Source organism: Aptenodytes forsteri, unplaced genomic scaffold (assembly GCF_000699145.1).
Source record: "Aptenodytes forsteri isolate BGI_AS27 unplaced genomic scaffold, ASM69914v1 Scaffold428, whole genome shotgun sequence".
NCBI lineage: Eukaryota > Metazoa > Chordata > Aves > Sphenisciformes > Spheniscidae > Aptenodytes > Aptenodytes forsteri.
This window is the reverse complement of record NW_008794177.1, coordinates 799,724-810,310: the sequence shown is the minus strand read 5'-3', so window position 1 is coordinate 810,310 and position 10,587 is coordinate 799,724. Positions and strand designations below refer to the sequence as shown.

The window sequence follows — 10,587 nt, the reverse complement described above, 5'->3', positions numbered from 1 at the left end:
AACTTACTGAGGGTGCACTCGATCCCCTCATCCAGATCATCGATAAAGATATTGAACAAAACCGGCCCCAAAACTGAGCCCTGGGGAACACCGCTCGTGACCAGCCGCCAACTGGATTGAACTCCATTCACCACAACTCTCTGGGCCCGGCCGTCCAGCCAGTTTTTTACCCAGTGCAGAGTACACCTGTCTAAGCTGTGAGCCGCCAGCTTCTTGCTTACAGGCTTGCGTCTGTAATCCAAGGAATGGGAAGTTTCGGGTGAGCGCCGTTTTCGTGTGTTATTTGTTGAATGCAAGATTTAACACAGGGCTTCTTCCTGCTACAGGTGCCGGTTTGTGAGAGAGCGGGACAGGCTGGGTAACGAATACCCCAACCTCCATTACCCAGAACTCTATGTCCTGAAAGGGGGTTACAAGGACTTCTTCTTAAGATGCCGTGTAAGTAACATTCTCTTAAATCCATCCCTTTCACACTCGGAAGAGAAGAAATGATAGCTAAAGAAATACCCATGTATTCATACTCAACCAGACTTCTCTTTGGAGTAGGGTGGTTTTTGCCGGGGTAACTTTTCCTGCTCTGTTTCCCAGTGCTCTCCCATACTGAGAGCAGTTAACATTTGGCAGTGAGGTTGCCTTCACTTCTCTAAGCCTATCCCGTACTTCAGAGCTGTCTTGCTGCCATAGCTGAAAGGTTTTTCCACTTGTCTCAGGAGTAAAATATAAAACTGGTTTCTGCCCTTTTATAACAAGCAGGAGTTCAAAATGTCATTTGGAGAAGGAATTTAAGACTACTCAGCCTGCAAGGGCTAGGGGAGAAGAGGCTTGACAGTAATTGCCGTATAACAAATAGAAACCTGAAGTCTCATACTATACTAAAATAGCAACATTGAAAAACTCGAGCTTTGAGTTTTCAGCCTCTAATTCAGAAAAGGAAACTAAAAAAATGCCCAGCAGCTCTCTTCCCAGCATTGTGAGGATGGTGTTTCTCCTATCACTTGGCTTCTGCTGCTTCAGCATTTCAGTGGCTGTACTCTTCTTTCTCCAGCTAATTTTCCCTGCCGTTCTGACACAAACTAGACTGTGGCCTGTCGCTTTAGTCCCTCTCAGGCCCTCACACTTCAGCGTATCTCTTAGATTACCTTCCTGTTCTGTAACTTGGTGCGTTTTCAGAGGGCTGTGAGATATTTGGCCTTCCTGTGGCCGCCTGGGCGGGGCTGTGTGTGGTTTCCCAGTGGGATGTTGGGTCTCCCAGCATTTGGGCCTTCTTGGGGGATGCCGGTATTCATGGTAGCGAGTGCTGTCCTGTTTTTTGGCTCTCCCTGCGATCTGCTGGCTCCCCTGTGGCATTGGATGCCTGGGTTTTGTTTCGGGCCCCGTGGGTATTGTCTCCCGAGGTGGGAGGACCGAGGGCCTCAAGGTGGCAGCATGGAACAGCCGACGACAGCCTTTAATGCTCTGGGACTGGCCTGTGAGCCAGGGGCTGGCGGGTCCGAGAGACAAGTATTCTTCAAATCTGTGCTACTTCAAGGTCTATACTAGATAGACTGACTTTGTTTATTGATGTCTGGCAGAAAATTTGGGGTGAGAGCTCTGTATACAGGGCTGAAAGTCCTTCGTTTAATAGCTATCACTTCTGAAGCAGCTGTAATCTGAATATCCCTTGGCTTTGTTCACGAATGCCTGGTATGAAACTCCTGCTCAGGGTGGGGACTCCAGTTCTGTTTATTCTGGTGGTAGTGGTTGAAATGGTTGCTACCAGGCCCTGTCGGTGAGTCTCAAAGAGATCATCACTCCTGTGACATAGTGAAGTGAAACCAGCTTCTCTTTCCCCAGAGTTTCTGCGAGCCCCAGAGCTATCGCCCCATGCACCACGAAGACTTTAAAGAAGACTTGAAAAGGTTCCGCACCAAAAGCCGAACCTGGGCTGGTGAGAAGAGCAAAAGGGAACTGTACAGTCGCCTGAAGAAACTCTAAGGGCTGAAGTGAACAAGCAAAGACTGCCCATCGTGGGAGGGGGGAGGCTGCAGCGGGAGGGAGACGTGCCTGTTCCTTGCTTGTGGTTATCGGGTACCAGCTCTCTCCTCGTCTGTTGTCTTACTGGGGACACCGTGGAACTTGTGGCCGCAGGCTTGAACCGAGCAACCTGGATGCTGGCTGGGAGCTGACTCTTCTGAATACTCTTGTTACGCTGCTTTGTGGAAACGGCTTCTCGTGTTCTGTGACATCCACCAACGGCCCAACAGTCTGCCCAGGGAGGGGTGGGGAGAGGCTGTCGCGTGCCATCTGCGTGGGGCTCAGCTGATACGTGGTGTAAGCAGTGAGGATATTTTAGTGCCTGTTATTTTTTAAATGCTTTATTTTATTTAAATACAGTCAAGTGAAGCTAATACCGCTACAGTTGAATCATCTGGATTGTACTCAAACCTTGTTTCTGCTAAAGGGCAGCCTGCTGTTGGGGTGTGGGGGGGTTAATTATTTTTCTCAGCTGCAGCTTTGAGTCTGTCTTTCAGTAGCATAATGCATCGTGGTGAAGTAAAATGGGAAATAGCTCATTACAGCTAGAGGTCCCACCTCGCTGAACTCCTGTGTTTCGCTGTGGGAAGCCTCTTGAAGACAGTCGAAGGGGAAATTGCTTATTGTACGTAGATACCGTGTTCACCTCGTTTACTTAATCTAGATTGCTTTATTTCATAGTAATTTGAATTTAGCTGCTGCTTTAGTTCTAGAGGAGTTGGTGTTTCAAAGTAGGGAGAACATCTGGGAACTGAGGGTAGTTCAGAAATAGGCTGTCTCAGGTGATCCCAGAAGTACCGGGTGGCAAAGCTGTTGCCAGGATTCTCAACAGCAGCAATTTACTGTCGCTGCTCCCTCCGAGGCTGCGTATTATCATGAAATGTGTCCAGAAAACAGCCCGGCTGTGAGGAATCACGCTAATGATCCTGGGAGGCTGTTCTGAAACTGCTCCTGCTGCCGTGGGTTTGACTTCGGCCACTTCTCCAGTAGCAGAAGCACCTTCTGCCAGGAAAGGCAGGAAATACAATTAATTCTTGAAGGAAGAGGAACTTCCTCAGCCGGCGTTGTACCCTACAGCTCAGCCCTACAAATTGCCCACCTAAAGCAGGATTCGTGGTTCCGCGGCACAACAGTGCTAGTCCTAAAACTGCTTTGCTGCTAATTTTTGGTGCCGCACAAGACCCAACTAATGACCCTTACAGTAGCCCAGCGATTTCAGGGTAAGGCCAGCTGCTTGCCGCAGAACGCTGTGACGATTGCTGTAGCTTTTTCCTCACACGTGAACTTCTTTGTGAAACTCGTGCTCCTGAAGCTGGGCGTGCAGCCCGGGAACGGCCATGCATCCTGGAAGCTCTCGGCTCTCACTTTAGCAGAAATCCACGCTTCACAGGGCTTGGCTTGCTCCGTGCGAGCTAGTCTTGCGTGCCGTTTTATCTGTGTCAAAAAAATACTGAAATGGAGGTGGCTTATGTGGAAATTTTAACTTGATTTTTTTTTAAAACTGTTTCTTAAAACCTGCTGTTAATCCTCTTGAGAACTGAAAGGATAAACTGAACTCTTTCTCATTTAAAAAAAAGAAAATAAATCATATCTTGCTGGCTTCTCTCAAAGCTGAATAGTTTGAATGGGAAGATGAAGTGCTAAATCAGAAATGGCGATTACCAAATCGCCCTTTGTAAGTGACCGTGTCCCACACCTCACCTGGAAGGTCCGAACTCCCCGAGGAAGCCGGTGAGGTGCCTGGGCGGGCTGTGTGGTGGGAGGAGATCACGTGCCGGTGAGTCAGCGGGGAAGGCCAGCTGCCTGCGACACGGCAGCAACGTGCTCTTTGGCGCAAGACCCATTGTGCCAAGCCTAAGCGGTAAATAATCAGTTTAGCAATACGACTGCCGGGCGAGATGTCTTGGTACAACTTTGTAAACAAATAGTCCGCTCTATGTGAAAGTTTAACTCACCAGCCATGTTCAAAAAAAGATGATGGAGACTGATGGAGTCGTGACGCTCTCTTCTGAGGTCACTCATCTGGAGCAAAACCATTATAGCGCTCTGTGGCTTTACAGTTGTGCTTCCTGCCAATGCCCCTAAATCAGCTCACTGTCCCAAACTTCCTGATATTCAGGAAACTGGCCGTGTTGGGGGCGTTCCGGCTCTCTGTGGCCTGGCAGTATCGGGGGACGTGAGCCTCGGTGTGCGCTTTGAGGGATCAGGTATGCCTGTAACCCTGTAGAGACGGAAATGAGACCCCTTGCTTTATACCCCACCTAGTTCTGCGTGTGCTGTGTTCTAATTATTCAGAGTCCCGAGGGTGGGAAGGAGGAGGCTGCGAGATGTGTGTTTCTAAACAGGATCTGTGCCATATCGCCCCGCAACTGTAATGGACTACTGCGGGCTAAGAGGATAAAGTACTTAAAATCCAAACAGTTTGTCTATCTCGTCTTGCGGTAGAAGGTGCGCTGGTGAACTGCTCGGCACCGCACACCGCAGCTTGAAAAGAAACCCACGCTGGCAATCGCTATTTTCCTGTCTTGCATTCTTTGCTCGTTGCTTCAGGTATAACTTTAAATGATGAAAAATAGCGCCCCGCTTTCCTGTACGCTCCAGGAATTCGACCAGTTGGAGGAAGGCTGGATTTCTGGCCCGGCTGGCAGAGCTGCGTGATACTTGTGTACCTGTAGCTGGCAAAGGTGGCTGGGTGAGAACCGCTCACGCCATCCTGCCGAGGCTCGGGACCCTGGCAGGGGTGGACAGAGGTTTCTGCTTTTTCAGCAGAAAGCGTGGGGATGAAGAGCAGGTGGCCAACAACGGGGTCAGCATTAAAAGCTTCACTTAAAATACAGCAATGTTGACTTCAAATCCACTGGAGGCTAAAGCAGAGAACTGGGTGGGTTTTTTTTCCTTGTCTCCATCTGTCATCCTTAAAACTGATGTTGAAAGCAGCTTACAGCTTCATCAGCTTCTACCATGAGCTCCTGAATGCCACAAAGCTTAGTGTTTTCTTTCATCTTGCTTTACCTTTTGTGGCCTTAAAAGGACACTTGTGCTATCTTTTTATCTTGCCGCATTTGTGGCTAATGGAAAGGCAAGCTGCAAAGGGCCAGCTGCCCTGGATGTGCCAGCAGCTCCTTCAACGGGGGCCCCTGGGGAATCAGAAGCGGGTGTTGGACATCCCTCCAGTGCTGCCTCACTGCGGCTTTTCAGCTGCTGCCTTATGGAGAGGGAAAAGGTCTTTTTAGCTACAACTGTGATACCAGGCAGCTCCCTGGTTTGAAATCCTTTTGCAACTTTTCAAACAAACCTGTCTTTGCCTTTCTGCCTCCACTATTTTCTTTGCCCGGGAGGGCTGTGCGATGGCTCTTCCCTGGCTTCTCGGAGCCTGTTCCTGCACCTCTGCTCCTGCCACTGACAGCAGCTTTCCTGGCAGGCTGCTGCACTCCCTTCCCTGTGCGTGGCAGCTCGGCTGCTGTGAAACCCAGCCTTGCAATTTTCTGCAGTTGTCAAGTGAAACTGCCCCCACCGGAGGATCTGCCAGGCCAGGAGGAATTCTCAGCCTGTGGCAGGAGCACAGAGTGTGCGATAGCTCTGCTTGGTACCCAGTGTGGTGAAAGGGCACAATAGGATGCTCTGCAAGGGCCCGAGTGCTACTGGCTTGGACTGAGGCAGAGGGGTTGAAATGATCAACTAAAATTCGCTAATAAACCAAGCCTGCTCCTGCTAGTTTGCAAGTGGCGAAGCTGGATGTGTTTCAGGGCAGCGGCTGGGAGACTGCTGTCTCCCCAAAGCTGGGGGGGTTGGTAGGGAGAAGCGATGGAAGGAGTCACCTCTGATGAAAATCTCGGCTGTACCTCTATGCGGGCAATGCTTTTTGAAGGAGATTCATGCGACTTTGCTGGGCAGAAGCTGCTTTGTTAAGAAAACTGGGCAGAAGCTGCTTTGTTAAGAAAACCATTGGCTTCTCGTCTTGGCAATGGCTTTTAGTGACACATGTGACTAAGCTGTCCCTTGGAGAGCTGGTGCATGGGCAGCAGTGCCGCATAATTCCTGGAAACGTTGGTACCAGGATTTGGCCAGGCTGCCGTTTGGGTTTCCTTTGAACTGGAGCTGGGCAGCGGCTGCTCCCCACGGGGCCGTTCCTGGGGCTGCGGCACAACCCAGTGCCCCGTAAGCCCTCTCCTGTCTGGGGTGACCCTGCTGCGTCATGTCCCATCTGCCTTCCCTTTCATCCACCGTGGCTCCGTGGGGACACCCTGCCATCACCTGGTCCCTTATCAAAAGCCCTGTGGTCCCTGCTCCGCTTTGGGCACAGTTACACCCCATTGCTGGGGAGGGTGAGGGGACAGTCCCAGCTCCTGGCTCTGCACCAGTGCCTCCATTTCCCCGGTAGCAGTGATAAACAGAGCAGCTGTGCCGCAGGGAGTGGGGCCCGTCACCCTCCCTTCCCCGGGAGCAAGGAGCAGAGGCTGCCAGCCAGGGCGGAGGGTGGAAGGTCCTTGTTAGAGGTCACCAAATCCAGGCAGAGCTGGAAACGAAGCTAATCTCCTGCTGTCAAGCCAAGCTTCAGGCGTGCTGGAGAAAACTCCCTGTGTGGGTGCCAGCCTTCGGCCTGGCAGCAGCTGCAGCATGGCTGTGTCCCCGTGCCGATGGGGAAGGTGTGTGGGAGGCCGGGCTGTGCAGCCCCGGGGGATGAGGCACCGGGCACGGCCGTCACAATGCACCCGCACCGGAGCTCTTGCTGGGTGCACTCCTGCACCTCCCCACCGGGACCAGCCACATGCGCTGTCGGTGCCAGGAGCCACTTGGTGCCTCTGTGCTCCCTGGGGGCCCACGCTGGAGCCAAGGGGCCTGGGCAGCTGCTGCCTTTTAAGGCTGCTCTGGGCTGATGAATTGGCTGCCAACCTGCGTGGCGGCGCTCAGCAGGCAGCAGCACACTGGGGGTCCTGGGCAGGCGGCGCAGACCGTCTGCTCAGTGTTAAGGAATGATGGGTTTTCCCTGGCGGTGCCCCGTTCTCTTCCCCGCTGCGGCTGAGGGCTGTGCCCGCCGAGCAGCCGCTGTCGTTCCCCGTGAGGCTCTTGCACTCCTGGCTCCGCTCGGCCCCCGCGGCTCTTGGTTGGCAGCCCCAGCTCTGCCCCGTGTCTTATTTTAGATGCACAGAGCTGACGCCACGCTCTCCTGGTGCTGCCTGCTCTTGGTCAATGCCATGCACGTCCATCCGTGCCACGGCCAGGATGGGATGCTCCCAGCTCTAGCCCTCCCCACGGGCTGCAGACCCCCAGGGTGGGGGAGCAGATGGCCGCTGGGCTCAGCCCCGCGGTGCTCACCCGGCACTTTGCTCCGGTGCAATTTGCTCTCTTTTAGCATGTGGAGGTGAGACACGGCCAGTGTCACCCAGCCTCTGGGGGCAGGTGGAAACCAGCTCTCTGCCATCACCTGCGCATGCGAGGGGGGACCCAGCGGCCGGGCGGGTGCAATGTCCCGGCTGATGGAGGCCCTGGCCATGGCTTCACTCATGCCTGTGGTTCACAGCCGTCCCTGGCCATGTGGGACCATGGTGCCCGTCCTTCCTCCTGCTGTGGGAACAGGCCCTGCAGGTCACCCAGAAACAGATTAAACTGGCTAAACTGAGTTTGCGTGTCAGGGCTGGATGAGGAATGTGCATCTAGATTAAATCCGGTGCGTTCATCTGCCCGGGGAGCTCTATCGAGAGGGTAGGTTTAGGCACTGGGTAGGGCCATCTGGCTCAGTCCTGGGGGTGGGCAGCAGCCAGGCACCACGTGCCCCTTGGGCAGGGGCATCGCCCAGTGCATGCAGGACACGGCTGCCCTTCACCAGCAGCACAAGGGGAGCCCCCAGACCAAAAGGACCCTGTCCACCCTCACCATGCGCAGGAGCATCCCTGTCCCTAGCAGCCTCCTCCTACACCGCTCTGGCAGGACCATTTCCCCTGCCAGGGCGTCGCAGAGCTGAGAAACCCACCGGTGGGTGGCTTTGCCAAAACACTTGTGCTCCTGTCGAGTTGGGAGTGACAAACCCTCTTCCTCCCGCTGACAAGGCACCAGCGACGATTGGGGTGTAATTGTCCCCAAGAAACCATGGAGCTGTGAGTGTGGGATGCGAATGACACTGCTGCCACCTGGAAAAGGCGCTGCCATCCACCTCCAGCAGCACCTGGGAAATTTATTTTTGCTGCATCGCAGGTGATGCCCAGACTATTCCTGGAAACCACCGGTGCCATCAGACCTGTCACTCGCATCAACCCCGCGCTGCCGGCAATGGTCCCTGTCGAGGGGACAGGGCATGGGCTGCCTTCAGCTGCTGCCTGAGGGGCATGAGGTGGCAGAAGGGAGCAGGCAGGGGTCTGCACTGCCGGGGTCTTCCTCAGCCAAAATACTTCCCCCACAGTGGGTGGGCAGGTGGGGAGGAAGGGTGGGCATGCACAGGGGAAGGCAGCCCCAGAGGCACCTCCATGCCCCATCCAGACTTTGCCCCTTGGCTTCATCTCCTGCAACAGGGCCGTGCTCACAAGCCTTTTAAGATGCTACAGAGCCTCAGGCACCTTTGGAGAAGGGATGTCACCGAGATGCTCACGGCTTGGCCACTTGGGCCAGCATGAGTCTGCCTTTGGGGGTTTTATCTGCTTTTGGGGGACACAGCCCCAGTGGCCGCAGACAGGATGTGCTGGCCCTGGGGGGGGGAGGTTTGCTGCTTTCCACCTGCAGAAGACACATCCCCGTTTGTTTCTGTTGGATGAACTCTCCAGCAATGTTTGCTGGGGCTTGAGGCTCAAGCAAGGAGCCATAAAAAGGGAGAATAACATCAAAAGAGGAAAGTGGAAGGAGGCCAAGAGGAACGCGGCCAAGAGCCCTTTCCTTCTTTCTCTTTTGCTCTGTGCGGGAAATCCCCGAGACTGTGGGCTGTGTCACATCCCTGTGCCAGGCGAGACATGGCCCCGACCCCGCACAGCCCTGCCACCACGAGGCCACGCAAGCAGGAGGGTCCCCGACAGTGGCTCAGGGGTCCCGGGGAGGGCAGGGAACCAGGGAAAGGCTCAGCCGGAGGAGAGGGGCCCAGGGAAGGAGCTCCCATCCGGAGCTGGGGTGAAACCACACTGCAGCTTTCACTCCATCTCGGTGGATGGACGTGTGGGGTGACTTTTGCAATCGCATTTGGTGGGACAGGAAGATCAGTCCCCACTGGGATGTGTGTGCCGGCGGAGGAGCCCTGTGGCTGGATCCCAGGTGTCTCCAGCAAAGGAATTAAGCAGGGCGGGGAAGGAGACAGTGGCTACTCTGCGGTGACAAGATTAGCACCTGTGAACAACACCGCGGCGGTTGCACAAGCCTCTTCAAACAACTGCCAGGTGCCACGTGAAGGTGCAACCCCGGTGCTGAAGTGCTCATCCCTGCTACCCCCTAACCGGGTTTCCCGCACTGGGCAGCGGTGTCCCCACGTGCCGTGGCTCAGCAAACCCTGCACAAGCAAACCCTGGTGCTGGTGGTGAGTTGGGAAGCGTGGCTGGCACCTGGGGAGATGCTGGCAGCAGCCCCGCAGGGCGACCCACACGACATCAGGCCTCCGCACCGCCCAGCGTGGATCAGCTGCCATGGCTTGATGCTGTGTGGAGGCTCCCCAAGGAGCTGCAGCCCCTTTCTGGGCACAGGCTCCACGTGCCAGGAGATGGTCATGCCGTGGCCCATCTTGAGGGTCTTGTGCCGTGGGAAAGGGCAGCGGCGCGGTGGGAACACGGAGTTTGCCCTGGGAACAGCCCTGGGGCTGCGTGCTAATGAGGGGTGATCCAGCAGCACCGCAGCAGCGCTGCAATCCTGGCCATGCATGACACTGAGCTGTAATTAGAAGGTGCCAGTGCTACTGTGGTTTGTCCCAGGTTCAGCCCTGCTTTGCCTCTGCTTCCTCCTCCCCGGGGCGGGGGCAGTCCCGTCGGCGTGGCGCAGGGGCAGGAGCTGGGCCCACACAGGTCTCTGACTCCAGCCACCACCCACTGCAGCCCTTCTCAGGCAAGTTAAAGAGCAGAGCCATGCTTTGGGAGGCAGCAGTATGATGAAGGATTCAAACCTATCTCCCACCACCAAGTTAACCAGTTCGGTGTGTGGTGAGCTCCATGGGGGACCCCTGTGCTCACAGGAACTCTCCGGGCATCACTGTGGTCCCAGGAGATGCGGGCTCTGCCCATGCAGGGCAACCACAAGTGCATTTGGGGCTGTGTTTGGGGCTTTCCTGGGTGCAGAGTCGGTGCTTTGGGTGCAGAGGGGCTGATTTTGGTCCTGGCTGTTACCCTGTTGCTGCAGGAGGAGGAGCAGTGCCCCAAGCTCCACACTGGGAACAACTGGTCACATCCCTACCAGTCCCACAGAACTGCGTCCCCCTCGGCTGCTCCTCTCCCCCTCCATCAAACGTGGCTGGAAGTAGGTAAGAAGTTTGACCGTTGTGCAAGGCAGATCCATGCACACAGCCCCTGCTCAGCCTCATTTCCCTGGGAAACTTGGCCAAAAATCAAGGCAGGACTTGGAAGGAAGCCCCACATACTGCCTTGATTCAAACAGAGCTGCAAGGCAGGGAGC

General features: G+C 55.0%; 1 protein-coding gene across 1 annotated transcript in view; it reads left to right on the top strand.

Moving 5' to 3' along the window:
• Positions 1–3,623, top strand: part of CDC25A (cell division cycle 25A) — a 14,759-nt gene extending 11,136 nt beyond the window's left edge. The window contains exons 15-16 of the mRNA XM_009284687.1: positions 327–438; positions 1,834–3,623. Of these exons, the coding sequence (XP_009282962.1) occupies positions 327–438; positions 1,834–1,974 (253 nt within the window). The 3' untranslated portion in view covers positions 1,975–3,623. The remainder of the gene's footprint in view (positions 1–326; positions 439–1,833) is intronic.
• Positions 3,624–10,587: the final 6,964 nt, after the last annotated feature.